The sequence below is a fragment of the Pseudophryne corroboree genome, chromosome 4 (assembly GCF_028390025.1).
Source record: "Pseudophryne corroboree isolate aPseCor3 chromosome 4, aPseCor3.hap2, whole genome shotgun sequence".
In the NCBI taxonomy this organism is placed as follows: Eukaryota; Metazoa; Chordata; class Amphibia; order Anura; family Myobatrachidae; genus Pseudophryne; species Pseudophryne corroboree.
In genome coordinates this window covers 703,062,760-703,078,369 of record NC_086447.1, presented here as the reverse complement: position 1 = coordinate 703,078,369, position 15,610 = coordinate 703,062,760, and the positions used below count along the sequence as shown (strand labels likewise).

Genomic DNA, 15,610 nt, shown 5'->3' with positions numbered 1-15,610 from the left:
GAACCTTTTCAGATATAGGTTCAGGGAATTTAGATTCATAATGGGCCTGACTGAGCCATCCGGTTTCGGGACCACAAAAAGGCTTGAATAACAACCCTTCCCCTGTTGTAGAGGGGGAACCTTGATAATCACTTACTGATGATACAGTTTCTGCATGGCAGCTGCCACTGTTTCCCTCTCTGGGGAGGAAACTTGCAAGACTGATCTGAAAAATCGGTGAGGAGGCACATCTTCGAATTCTAGTTTGCATCCCTGGGATACAATTTCTACCGCCCAAGGATCCAAGTCCGACTGATTTTAAGGTAGTTTCCTGTCTGCGATCAGCAGGATCCTTGAGGGCTGCCGTATCAGGGGATGGTATTGCCACCTTTTTTGACAAGCGCGTTAAAGCTTTGTCCACCGTGGGTGAGGATTCCCACCGTAACCTGTCCTGGGAGTGGAAAGGTTATGCCATAATAATTCTCTTGGAAATCTGCAGTTTATTATCTGGAGTCTCCCAAGCTTTTTCAAACAGGGCGTTCATTTATTGCAACAATCATATATTGAATACTCCTGGCCACCCTTGGGTGCCACTTATCATTATCATCGTCGACACTGGAGTCGGAATCCGTGTCGGTATCAGTGTCTAATACCTGTGAAAGGGGACGTTTCTGAGACCCCGAAGGGCTCTGTGACACAGTCAAAGCTATGGATTGACTCCCTGCTTTTTCCTTGGACTCAGCTTTGTCAAATCTTTTGTGTAATAAAGTCACATTAGCATTTAAAACATTCCACATATTCATCCAATCAGGTGTCGGCGGCGCCGACAGAGACAACACAATCATCTGCTCTGCCTCCTCCCTAGATGAGCCTTCCACCTCAGACATGTCGACACACACGTACTGACACCCCCACACACACTGGGAAGCCTAATATTATGGGGACTGACCCACAATAAGGCCCTTAGGAGAGACAGAGAGAGAGTATGCCAGCACACACCCAGCGCCACTGTACACTGAGACAAAAATCCCAGCCTGTCAGCACTTTTTATATATAATAATAATAATAATAATACTTTATTGTCATCAATAGTTCAATGAACAATCAACGAAACTAAAAAGCAAGCATATACAGAGACCATAAGAACAGAACGAAGAGAGCACTCCTAAACCCAAGACATTCCCAATTGTCAATTTATCTCGGTCCTATCTGGTTTAACATATATATATGTGTAAAAAAACACCACATTTTTGCGCCAAATAATGTGCCCCCCCCCCCTCGTTTTGGCCCTCTGTACTAGCTAACAGCAGGGTGAGAGTCCGGGGCCGCTTCTCTGCAGCTTGCTGAGGAGAAAATGGCGCTGGTTAGTGCTGGAGGATCAAGCTCCGCCCCCCGATGGCGGGCTTCGGTCCCGCTCTAAATCTTTATACTGGCGAGGGATTTGGAATTATATAGCCTCTACAGTATATATAAGTACTCTGCCAGTCTTATCTGAGGTATATTTATGCTGCCCAGGGCGACCCCCCTGCGCCTTGCACCCTTACTGTGGCGCCTGTGTGTGTGAGCTGGGAGCAATGGCGCGCAGCGTTACCACTGCGCGTTACCTCATGAAGATCTGAAGTCTTCTGCCGCCTTTGAAGTCTTCTTTCTTCTTATACTCACCTGGCTTCTATCTTCTGGCTCTGTGAGGAGGACGGCGGCGCGGCTCTGGGACGAACGGCGAGGGTGAGACCTGCGTTCCGACTCCCTATGGAGCTAATGGTGTCCAGTAGCCTAAGAAGCAGAGCCTATCATTTAAGTAGGTCTGCTTCTCTCCCCTCAGTCCCACGAAGCAGGGAGCCTGTTGCCAGCAGTGCTCCCTGAAAATAATGAACCTAACAAAAGCTTTTTCAGAGAAACTCAGGAGAGCTCCCCTGCAGTGCATCCAGTCTCCACTGGGCACAGGAACTAACTGAGGTCTGGAGGAGAGGCATGGGGGGAGGAGCCAGTGCACACCCATTCTAAAGCTTTGCAGTGCCCATGTCTCCTGAGGAGCCGTCTATACCCCATGGTCCTTACGGAGTCCCCAGCATCCTCTAGGACGTAAGATAAATATATTTTACTTAAAAATTCCCGAAGTTGCTTATCTGGTTGCAATTTAATACAAAATCCATCCTCAGCGAGGCTAATACAATCCCACCGTATCAACTTTTATATCAGCAGCACAGTTGCAGACACATTATGTATAACAATGAGATGCCCTGCCTTCATGTTTTTCATTAGAGAATAATTACTGGCAGGAAAATGATCTTTCACCTGTTCAATGACCATGAAGGAATGAATAGAGATAGTCAGATGTTATCCGTAGGTGTAAGTGTCTCTGGCCGGCCAGTAATATATGAAGGTGTCTCACCAAAAGCTCTTTAGCAGTGCATCCGACAAACGCGTTTCCCCGCTTGGATATACAGCTCAGCGGCTTCCTCAGTGTCCATGGACACTGAGGAAGCCGCTGAGCTGTATATCCAAGAAGAACTGCAATCTGCGTAATTAACGGACCGGATAATTGTTCATTATAATAACTGAGGAACTATACTTATCAGCTGGACATTCCTATCGATTGATAACATCTATGCGGTCATGATTTATTGTCAAAAGCACATAAAGTAATAATATCTAGCTTTAAATTCAGCGGTATACAATTATACAAAATCAGTAAGGAACAGTTTTCTCTGATTGGGTATATAGAGCGGAATTGTCCGGTGGGATATATAGCTTAATTAATATACATTATAATTGTTTTTATATGATATGGATATGAAGGATGTATTTTAATATGTGATATGAAATTAATTAAAACATTTTAGTGTAAAAGTGCCAGCGCTGTTCTTTTTCCTTTTTCTGTTCAATGACCAGTAGTATAGTTTAAAAGTTTACCCACTTAAGCCTACTGTTTTTACTTTCACAAATACTCCTGCTCTTTGAGAACACCTTATTTTACTGGAAGATGGTGACAACACTCATATAGCGACGTCTGATGTGACTGACCAACCTGCGTAGTTTCAGGGTTCCTGACTATAGGTTACTGGTAGAGCAATCCAATGAAAATGGAACGCGGAAGCTTTGTTAAAGGCTATTAGTATTATATCTTACAGTCAGGACTAAAGAGAAATGCTCCACCTAGAAGTGTAGAATACCATTAAGTTACAACATGAGTCACTGAGAGCTACACGCTGCCAAGTGGAGAAAGATAAAAAATAGATAAAACCCCAGTATTGACAGCACATACTCCCACATGCTTTATTTTTGGCTAGGCTCACCTAAAACACTGACATTTTCTGAATTCTTAACAAAACCCATATAAGACAGAGAAGTCCATTGTTGAACCATTCATTGCAACATAGGATTACGTATGGCAATATATAGACTGAACTCTTATAGTTATGTATTTTATTATTTTAAATGACCTTTGAAAAAGAGACTTAAAAATAAATTGTGCACTACAGCTAATGAAAACATGGAGTACAGCGATTATAGATTATACAGAAAAGAAATTAGCTAAACTGGAATTTTACATTTATTAGAAGTACAGATCTCTCTGTAGAAGGCAGATGTTCAACACAATCCAAACAGTTGCATCTTAAGAACCAGCAAATGCCCTGCACTTCTTTTCCATTCTCCAAGCACTGCTGCCTGGAGAACACAGGGTTTTGCTACTGATGAGTAACTCAACAGAAGTACAGATGTTGCCACGCTCATCGTTGCGTGGCAGCGATGGCACGGCTAGTGTGCCCATGTCTGTGTGCGTGTATATGCACGCACACACATTAAACCCTATGGAGCAAATGCCCACTACAGCCAGTCACAGTGCGGCGCATTCGTATTATGACGCAATAACAAGTGTGGCTACATCTGGATATAGGATAAAATATCTGGAAAAGAACCTTTGCAAATGTACTAGTTAAGGAGGGGTGGAATTGGCTGAAAATATAAAAACGACAAGTACAGTTCTCCTTTGTTAAACAGACAAGTGTCCTCTGAATACTGGACATTACCTTTTCATTTTCTTCTGCATTTTCACTTTGCCCATTTCCATATAGTTTGGCATATGCTTTCCAGATTTCCGCATCACTGGAATCCCTTGCGGTTACTCTCCCAAGCAACTCTTGTAGCTTAATGTTCAGGTTACTTGTGGATTCCCCATTGTTGTCCACAATTCCTTCCACCACGGCTCTAACTAAGATCTTCAAGACCTATAGAACAAGAACAATATCAATAATTAAATGTTCACAAAATGTAAATAATACAAATATATACAAACTTAATACAAATTTAAATACAAACCTATTAGACTTGTTGAACTACAAATACCATTAAGCATTACCAACAAGCAAATGGCTTAGTTTATTAAATTCCCCATTGTGATAACCTTAAATATATTTTGTATTGGAGCAGTTCTCTGAAAACAGAAGCAGAGCAATAACTCAAACTAAATGACTAATTATGCTAATAAAATAGCTTGACTTTTAGTATGAGTAATAAAACATGTCAAATACTAATCAATAATTCAACGGACATTTAAATACAAACTAGCCTGAATCAATCAATATTTAGCTGAATATATTTAATGAGCTAGAGTGTGACCAAACATTCTGCTGCTTAACACCAAGGATCCGGATGCTATTCCACCAGACGTGTTTAAGGTAGTTTATAGGTTATATAGCTCATTAAAAGTATATTAAAGAAATTTCACATTGTAAAATGTGCTTGAGAACCCTGAAAAAGTTAATTAACATATGATTCGCCAATTATAACCATTAATGAATGAACCACTAGCTAGCAAATCAATACTGTATGTTTTACAGAGCACTGCACTTATTTGTCATTGCTAAATGCAACACAAAATGGATGGTTTCAATTTGCCAGAGGTCTGAAAACAGGGTAAATAAAGTAATCTCTCTTGCTATTTACCTAACACATTAATATAATGTGGCCAATACTATTACCTAGCAGTCTGCTGATTGCCAGAATGTTCCCAAACTAAATACTTAGCTACGGTACTCATGAGATTAACACCAAAATACATATCTGAATGGGTTGCAGGTAAAATGCTGGCTGTCAGGATCCCGGAGTTCAAGACACAGACGTCGAAATCCCGACAGCCAGCAATGCCGACACACCAGGGATATGCCCACTTGTGGGTACCCATGACACCCATAGAGCGTGAGCCACTGAACCCGCAAGGGGACTCTTAGCATTCGCCCCGCTGCCGGTATTCTGGTGGGCGGGATGCTGCGGTCAAGATATTGACAGCCGGCATCTCATCCGCCGTTAAAACGTATGTAATCCATCTGAACTTATGTATTTCAGTAATGCTAATTCTTAGCATTCAGATACATTTCCTGGAGAGTTATTGTTATTTTATGGAAACACATTTAGTTTCACAACACCTTAAATTTTACAAGAACTGAAAAGTTTTTTTTTTCTGTGGGGAAAATAAAAATAACTTAACACATTTTATACATGTTTGTGAAAATTATGGTACAAACTGAATAGCTAACACATATAACCTTCTTATTAACAGACTATAGAATCTATGACATCATACGAGTAGACAATAAATATTTAGGGCATGTGCGGATGTGCCCTCGTGCACTATTGCCGCATTCACACTAAATGGCCCATTTTTGTTAAACGTGCGGCAACAAAACCACTACTCGAGACTGCACTGATGAGCAACACTTGTACATCTGTGCGCGAGTGAGCGTGAAACTGGATATGAGTGTGAATCTGATAAGCGTGAATCTGATAAGCAACACTTGTACATCTGTGTGCGAGTGAGCGTGAATCTGTATGAGGTGCTACAATGCAGCAGACGGTGTTTTTTTTATGCCACGTTCCATTGTGCTTCATCTGTGACTTTGTACATATTTGACAGTAATTCCTGTGCTGTTCAAGTCACAGCCCGGTGTCTTTGGTACTGACTGAGTGATGTATCACTGCATTTGTGGTGCGAATAATACGCAAAGTTAAAGAAGTCATCGCTATACTACACCACTCTGCGCATCTTTCTTGTGCCAGGCGTCTTGCACTGCATTGTGTACTGAGGCTAGGTGTATGAGGGCACATCCGTATGAGTGCAATTCATAGGATAATGTATCGGGGTAAAAGGTTTGTCTGATTTATGCCGAAAGGTAGAGGGCGCTAGAGGCACTGGCAGTAAAGGAATGGCAACATTCTTGGGGTTTAAGTGTACAACAGTATCATGGATACATCAAGTCTCGGCCACTACCCATATATTACTCAGCAAACAAGTCTGTAGTTAGTAACAGACTGTACAGAGTATACTAAAAGACTGTACAGAGTATACTAAAAGACTGTACAGAGTATACTGTATATGTCTAGAACACATACAACACTGCAAGATCATTAATAAGCCACAAAAGAACAGAGAGTTAAATTAATGCTTCAAGCCAGCTTATAACACCCATCATTATGTGGTCTACCAGATACGAGCAGCATTTGATCAAAGCTTTACTGAGAGACCAAACCTGGCCAGAAAGAGTATAAAGTGTTACACAGGAATGTTCAGTGTTGGCTTATTTAAGGTCATCTGATCATTTACCCACCTGCACATCTTTGAATTTCTCCCTTAAGTCCATGAGTCTATGGTAAGCTTTCACAGCTTCTCCAAACTCCCCCACATCAGTGCTGGTTAGTAGATAGTTCTCCCATATCTGCCAGTGCTCAAAGTTGCATTTAATGGCTTCTTTAAGAGTTCGGAAGGCCTTATTCCTTGGAAGATAAGAGGAAACATAAATGCAAATCAAACAGACTCCTATCATTTTATAAATAGGACACCTATGTGACATAAAAAAACCCTCTTTTCCAAACATCTTGGTAATCTGTTTTAGAAGTTTGGATTAAAGGTATTTGAACATTTCTGTCCTGGGAAAACTGGCACACATGGGAGCATTCTGCCCTCTTCTATCACCCAAGGCATGTGTTGCTGCCACTTTACCCCAATGTTTCGGTTACTAGTATTGGTGACAGAGCAGGAGCTAAAATACTGTATATCCACTTTCTCTCCTGTTTCTTTCTATATCATAGCATCCGCTGTCACAGTACAAGGCTTGCAGGAAAAAGCCCACAGTTACACACGTTCCCTGGTCTCCTTCCTGCAATCACTGCAAGTGGCTGCAGAGCACCAGTAATACGAGTGCCAGGTGAGATGTAAAGAAGGTGCCAGGAGCCAAAGTGAAAGAAAAAAAACCTCCTCTCTGCCACCTCTAGGAATGTACAGACACCATTAGGAATGGACAGTATGAGACAAGGCTCTCACCTCAACTCATGAAAGGAACAACACATTTGTTGTGAACTGTAATAACAATCCATATGCTGTGACATATGTAATTATCAAGGTGTTGCAGAGACCTTTCAGGCACAAAACTATATGTTCAGTATTAAAGCACTAACAAAGTTACCGCTAGATTCCATAGAACAGCCATAAACGGCATGTTTAAACTCTGCCATTACATCATTATTTGGACAAGCTTGGCAATTGGAGCTCATCAGTATGAGAAAACATGAGGAGCTTACCATGGAATGTTAAATGAAATGGAAACTAATTATTTCAAAACCTTTTAATTATGTACCACTGAAAAACTGATCATGTAATGCGGTTACAGATTGCAGTACATTAATGTCAGTAGTTGTAACTGACCTAAGTCTTCCTGTACAAACTAAGAACTAAACACACTGAGGGGAATCAATCATTTACACTTATACAGACTAATACATTATGTCCTAAACCAGGTGTTCGTCATTTTCTTACACTACGAACAGGAAGGTGACTTTCATAAGGCAACACGGTATTACTAAACTAGTGGCTGATTTTTGGCTACTAGAAAATCTTATTAAAAAAACAACACATTGTAACAGCATTTGCAAAGTAAACTCATTGGGGGATATTCAATTGTTTGAAAAGTCAGTTGGGTGTCTGTTTTTCCTATCTAATAGACAGGAAAAAACAGGCACCCAAAGACTTTTCAAACATTTGAATTTCACCCATTGGGTGGAATTCAATTGTTTGAAAAGTCAGTTGGGTGCCTGTTTTAAAAAATTACAAATTACATATTAAAAAAGTAATATGAACAATTGTTGTCTGAAGTTAGCCTAATCCTGCTGTACTGTATAAACGTATACATTATAGTACAATTCTAAATTTTGGGAAAAAGTCTTATCAATGACCAATGCAAGATTGAGGGCAAACAAGGGCTTTCTCAAGCATATGGGAAGATGAGTGACGGAAAAATTAGAGGATGTGGTACTGTATATCAGGACCATTCACATGCTTTACCATTGTCAGTCTACATATTCTACCAATTCTTTATCACTTAAGAAACTTCAAAGTGAGACAGAAGTAAAAAGCGATCAGTAGGTATTATTCCATCTCTCTATAGATGAACATGGTTAGGACGTAAGCCAAAATAAACGCTTTTCCACAGAAATGAGCTTTAACATTCTGACACTTAACAGAAGAAAAACAAACACAAGGAAGGAGCCTGTCCCGTAAACACATGCTAATTAATTGTTTTTTCATGTGTGCAGATAGAATAATACAACTGCAGATCTAAAAAAAAATAAAAAAGCATACAGATTTTAATGATGCTGTACAATACTCTTATTATAATAACCACACGTTACTTACAAATGATGACAACAACTGAGCAGTAAATATTACGTAAAGTAACATAACGTAACTAAATGTTCCCTGCAAAATTTGTTGTAAAACTGAGAATTCATGAAACAGTATCTAAAACAGTGATAGATATAATAAACATCTGAGATATAAAATGTAATATAAGATATAAAGGCCGTATAGTCTTCCAGGGTTATTTAACGCAATCCCTCAAATGTGAAGTTCTGACTAGTGGAACCTGAATCAGGAGTCAAAAGTAAAACAGTGAATCACAGCACACTGTACAGTATTAGATGAGTAGACACCATTTTATGGAAGCAAAGATACTGGGGGAGATTCAAATGTTTGAAAAGTCAGTTGGGAGTCTGTTTTTTCCTATCTAATAGACAGGAAAAAACAGAAACCCAACTGACTTTTCAAACATTTGAATCTCCCCCACTGTATGCTGTCACTTCTCTCACTTAACACTCCCCCCCCCCCCCCCCCACACACACACACACACCTTCCGTGTCCTCCTCCAGGTACCAAACTCCTGAGTGTAGGAGGGAAAGCTGTGTTTCCTCCGGTTACCCATCTGTTAGGTCTCTCTTCACTTTTGCAATGACTTCAGGAGGACCAGCAAGTGGACACTGTCATATTGTGCTCTCTTCTGTGCAAACAATGATTTAGCTAGCAGGAGTCCATGACAGGTACGGAATAGGAGGATAGTTTTGTGTTTGTTTGAGGTGTGGGTATGGCATTGCAAATGCCATCTTACAATAACTAAAAGTTAACCACTCAGTAGATTATAAATTAAATAGTTACCAGCCTGTCAATATTATGGAAAAACATAAAAGTAATGTAAGTGCCAGCGTCTGCATGCGTTCGAACAGAGCAATACATGAATTGCCCCATCGGGCGCCATCTAGTGGCCGCCAGCATGCAAAACACTTGAATTCCCTCCCACAGAGCAGCATTAGCCTTTTTTTATATAGGACTGAGAGAGGATTATTTGAAGTGGCAGTTACCTTTGTTAATTAATGAATAATGGATTGCACAGGGATTGATAGATATATATATATCTTTCTGTTAATATGATATACTTTTATTATATAGATGGAGCTTTAGTAATCTAAAATGTGTTATTTGGATAGTTTGTTCCTCATTATGTGGAGTACTAAAATAAACAGATCCATGGATCATGGGACAGGACACTCTGGGGGTCATTCCGAGTTGTTCGCTCGTTATATTTTTCTCGCAACGGAGCGATTAGTCGCTAATGCGCATGTGCAATGTCCGCAGTGCGACTGCGCCAAGTAAATTTGCTATGCAGTTAGGTATTTTACTCACGGCATTACAAGGTTTTTTCTTCGTTCTGGTGATCGTAATGTGATTGACAGGAAGTGGGTGTTTCTGGGCGGAAACTGGCCGTTTTATGGGTGTGTGTGAAAAAACGCTACAGTTTCTGGGAAAAACTCGGGAGTGGCTGGAGAAACGGAGGAGTGTCTGGGCGAACGCTGGGTGTGTTTGTGACGTCAAACCAGGAACGAAACTGACTGAACTGATCACAGATGCCAAGTAAGTCTGGAGCTACTCAGAAACTGCTAAGAAGTGTCTATTCGCAATTCTGCTAATCTTTCGTTCGCAATTTTGATAAGCTAAGATTCACTCCCAGTAGGCGGCGGCTTAGCGTGTGCAAAGCTGCTAAAAGCAGCTTGCGAGCGAACAACTCGGAATGACCCCCTCTGTCCGACACTCACACTATTGAAAGTGAACTGATGCAAACATTTTTGTATGAAAAAAAAAATGAAACATACAATACCAATGTGATGATGCGGGTAAATGCAAACAAGCTGTTACACTATACAACATTGTTTGGGTTACACTTTATTAAAAGAGTCTGCAAAGCCTAATTAGAACCTGTTGCTTCCTCTACCCTCCGAGAAATCACACTGTTTAACAGGGGTCTGCATGCCTAATTGACATTGTCTATACTTTGTCCTGTGGAAAGGTTCCCCCAGAGTGCACACTGACAGGATGAAGAGAAACACTCTCACTCTGTAACCAGAGCAGAAGAAAATGAAGTAATGGTGATACCGCTTTTAAAGCCAGGATTTACAGTGATTTAAGCTCAGATATAAAATACCGTTTGCCAATGTCACTATAATGCACAATTATTTCAATCACACTTTCTTAGAAAAATCCTTAATAAGTAATTTTAGCAACAATTTGCCTAACACACATCACTAAATAACTAAAATTGAGCAGCAAATAAAAGGCAGATGGTGGCTGAGAACATGGATACTGTATCAATAACCGAAAGACAACAGTGACATTACTGCACATGGCAACTGAGGCGTTAGGATGTGTTCTAGTAGTCTGCGCCAGTGAAGATAAGGTCACATTTTTAAGTGCTTGCTCCGTTACAGACATCCCTGATAAAGTGGTAACGGACACCAGATAAAACATTCTTCCAATATCCAGTATACAAGCCATAGGCCTCATTCGCAATATTGCTACCCAGGCTTTCTGCCCCATAGCTTGCTGAAACACCTGTGCCGTGAATGTTTACTTATGAGCACTGTTGAGTTTACTTTTTAATTAAATTAAGTTCATTAGGATACAAAGCCTGTCATTTCAATATGACTTTATTACTTGTCAAGTACATGCTTACACTAATGAGCTTATATGGGTCAAATGCTTGAAAGCATCATCCATCCTTACCGGGAGAGAGTCATCTGCATCATCAACCACCCGACCAGCCAGTACAATGAATGTTGCCAAAGAGACAAAGGGATTTGTGTTCAGATTGTGGTTGTTGTCCAAATAAAGATGGCCTTTCTAATTATAAAGTCTACTGAGCCATCTCCTATTTAATATAACAGTGAAGCGCTCTGTGTTTTCAAGCACAGTGCTGGTTAACGGGTAACAATCTCAAATGATGATGTCTAATTAAAATGATTATGCTGGCTATTATAGTTTACTGTAATAATGCCAGATACTTGAAGTAGGGAATTATGCTAGAAACTATCCTGTTTAAATCTCAGAAACACACATTTGGTTCCGCGTGACAATAGTTATGAATAACAAAACTTTACAGCAAAATCTGTAACTACAATATGGAAATAGTCAGAGGAGTATGCAGTTTCTTTCCATTGTTCAATGCATTGATAAGGGAGGTCTGTTATTCACAGCATATTCACAAATGGGTGTGGTATATAGATCAAGTCATAATACATATAAACATATACTGTATACATAGAATTTCACAGCAGAACCACTTGGCCCATCCAGTTTGCCCATGTACATACGCACACCTATACACTAGGGTTAATTTTTTGTTGGGAGCCAATTAACTTACCACTACATTTTTGAATAGCAGGAGGAAAACCATGCAGACACGGGGAGAATATACAGACTCAACATAGCTAAGGAATTGAGCCCATTACTTCAAACTCAACATTAATTATGTAGACATGTTAAAATGTAAATATCGTCCCTGGTGGCTCAGCGGTGATTTACATGCCCCAGGTGGATGCAGAGACTACAGTGGCGTCTTCCAGATCCCGGTGGTCATGTGAGTGTGACTTCCCTGGTTAGACTTCCGATCCTCCGCCATTTCAGTAAGTATTTCTTCCCTAACCCTACCTCTCCATCTAGTGCCTAACCATAACCCTTACGTCGCCTAATCCCAATGTCGACCTTCTGACAAAGTTGACGTTGAATGTCAACATTCTGAAAATAATAATTTTAAAAATGTTGGCATCATACCTGTCGATACTGTGGTGATCACAATTATGAATGTCGACACGGTCACTGCTGGCATTTCTCCCACAAATGGCTGCACTAAAGTATTTATCCGTTATAATCATGTATGTCTTATTCATATGGTGCCACAAGGTGTCCATAGCACCGTACAGGGATTACCCATGAAGGTAATGGAGAAGGGTAGAATGACTCATTAGGGATAGTTAAAGCAAGTAATGATCATTGCAAGGTAACAGGGGAGGAGTAAATAAGTAATAACAGATCCTGCACCCAACAAGTGGGTGGACACACAGAATCAGACTCGCTGGTGGGGGATAGGAGTCAGGAGAACAGGGGTGCACTGGTGACACGGATAAATTGCAATAATAGGATTTTAATTACCTGCCGGTAAATCCTTTTCTCGTAGTCCGTAGAGGATACTGGGATCCATATTAGTACCATGGGGTATAGACGGGTCCACCAGGAGCCATTGGCACTTTAAGAGTTTAAGAGTGTGGGCTGGCTCCTCCCTCTATGCCCCTCCTACCAGACTCAGTCTAGAAACTGTGCCCGAGGAGACGACATACTTCGAGAGAAGGAATTACACAGATAGTGGCGAGATTCATACCAGCCCACACAAACATGCGAATCCGGCCAACATGCCGGAACAACTCAGCAACAGCTGAAACATAAATAACACAGAATTTACCTAGGAACCAGGTAACACTGAACCATACACCCAAGGCAGGAAAACGAAGCGCTGGGCGGGCGCCCAGCATCCTCTACGGACTACGAGAAAAGGATTTACCGGCAGGTAATTAAAATCCTATTTTCTCTTACATCCTAGAGGATGCTGGGGTCCATATTAGTACCACGGGGATGTAACAAAGCTCCCAAGTAAAGGAGGGAGAGCGCGGAGGCTCCTGCAATACTGCTGGACCAAACTTGAGGTCATCAGAGGCCAGAGTATCGAACTTGTAAAACTTGGCAAACATGTTCGAACCAGACCAAGTAGCAGCTCGGCACAGCTGTAAGGCTGACACACCCCGGGCAGCCACCCAGGAAGAACCCACTTTACGAGTACAGTTGGCCTTAACCAATTTTGGACACGGCAATCCTGCCGTAGAATACGCATGCTGGAGAGTGAACCTGATCCAGCGCAAAATCGACTGGTTAGAAGCAGGACACCCAATTTTCTTGGGATCGTAGAGGACAAATAGAGAGTCAGATTTCCTATGACGAGCAGTCCTCTTCACATAGATCTTCAAAGCCCGTACAACATCCAAGGCCTTTGAAGCAATTGAGGAGTCAGTAGTCACTGGCACCACAATAGGTTGGTTGATATGGAAAGCCGATACAACCTTAGGCAGGAACTGTGGACGAGTCCTAAGCTTCGCCCTGTCTTCACGGAAGATCAGATAAGGACTTTTGCAAGATAAAGCCCCCAATTCTGACATACGTCGAGCAGAAGCCAAGGCCAACAGAGTGACCGCCTTCCACGTGAGAAACATGATGTCAGCCTCCAGTAGAGGCTCAAACCATGCTGATTGTAGGAACTGCAACACCACATCTAGATCCCAGGGTGCCGTGGGCGTCACAAAGGGAGGCTGGATGTGCAGAACCCCTTTCAAAAAGGTCTGAACTTTAGGGAGGACAGCCAGTTGTTTTTGAAAGAAGATGGCCAAAGCAGAGATCTGGACCTTGATGGATCCCAATCTCAGGCCCATATCCACACCTGCCTGCAGGAAAATGAGAAAACGTTCAAGTTGAAACTCCACCACAGGAAACTTCCTGGCTTTACACCAAGAAACATATTTCTTCCAAATACGGTGGTAATGTTTAGACGTCACCCCCTTCCTAGCCTGAATCAGGGTAGGAATGACCTCACTCACAATACCTTTCCGAGCTAAGATCTGGCGTTCAACTGCCATGCCGTCAAACGTAGCCGTGGTAAGTCTTGATAGGCGAACGGCCCCTGCAGCAGCAGATCTTCCCGAAGAGGTATGAGCCTTGGATCTTCCAGCAGAAGATCCAGTAGATCCGCATACCAAGCCCTCCGTGGCCAGTCCGGAGCAATGAGGATTGCCAGAACCTTTGTTCTTCTTACCAGCTGAAGGACCTTTGGATTCAGAGGAAGTGGAGGGAACACATACACTGACGGGAACACCCACGGTGTTACCAGTGCATCCACTGCCACTGCTTGCGGGTCCCTCGACCTGGAACAGTACCTCCCCAGCTTCTTGTTGAGGCGGGAAACCATCATGTCTATGTGAGGAACCCCCCACCAACCGGTTACCTCCTCGAACACCTCCGGATGGAGGCCCCACTCCCCTGGATGGAGATCGTGTCTGCTGAGGAAGTCTGCTTCCCAGTTGTCTACTCCCAGAATGAAGATCGCCGACATCGCTACAGCGTGCCTTTCTGCCCAGAGGATGATTCTTGACACCTCTGACATGGCAGCCCTGCTCTTCGTTCTGCCTTGTCGGTTTATGTAGGCTACTGTGGTCACGTTGTCCGACTGAACCTGAAACGCCCGATCCTGTAGAACAGTGATTTTCAACCTTTCTCGACTCGCGGCACGCCTAACAAGACTTTAAATTCTCAAGGCAAGCTATCAGTTACCCACGGGGGAAAAAAAACACATTGGCCCCCACAGATATCAAATACATTGGCCTCAACATTTATCAAGCACATTGGCCCCCACAGTAATTAAACACATTGGCCCAACAGTTAAAGCATATTGGCCCCCACAGGTATAACTCAAACACACTAACCCCCACAGTAATTCCACACCGCCAGCCCATACCTTACCCAGACATACCCCTAACGCTCCATCACTGCCTGACCCTCTCGCTCTGCTATTGCCAGTAATGTGCTCCAACCACTGTTCTGTCAGTACTGTGTCCTCCCTCTGTATTGCTAGTGATGTGCCCCTTAATATGGTGCAGTGGTGTGCCAGCTCCCCACTGTACTCCAATAGTGTGGTCCCCCTGTTGTATTTACAGTAGTGAATGCTCCTTCTCCCCCTCCGTTTTCCCAATACTGCGTCCCCCCCCCCCCCCCTCCCCATGTATGGCCATTAATGTGCTGCTCCGGCACTTCAAACTCCCTGCTACCCCAGGTAACTTACCTTGTTCTGCTGTTCTGCTCTGTCTTGACAGCCTGTACCCTCCTTCACATTTACACTCACCAGACGCGTGGGTCTCCTCTCTTCTGTGACAGCGCGGC

At 42.3% G+C, this 15,610-nt stretch overlaps 1 protein-coding gene across 2 annotated transcripts in view; it reads right to left on the bottom strand.

Annotated features, from left to right (window-relative positions):
* TTC27 (tetratricopeptide repeat domain 27) overlaps positions 1-15,610 on the bottom strand; it is an 880,123-nt gene that overhangs the window by 55,146 nt on the left and 809,367 nt on the right. For both annotated transcript variants that reach the window (XM_063917959.1, XM_063917958.1), the window contains 2 exons: positions 6,585-6,750; positions 4,011-4,208 (listed from right to left, as the gene is read on the bottom strand). In XM_063917959.1, coding sequence (XP_063774029.1) covers positions 4,011-4,208; positions 6,585-6,750 — 364 coding nt within the window. The remainder of the gene's footprint in view (positions 1-4,010; positions 4,209-6,584; positions 6,751-15,610) is intronic.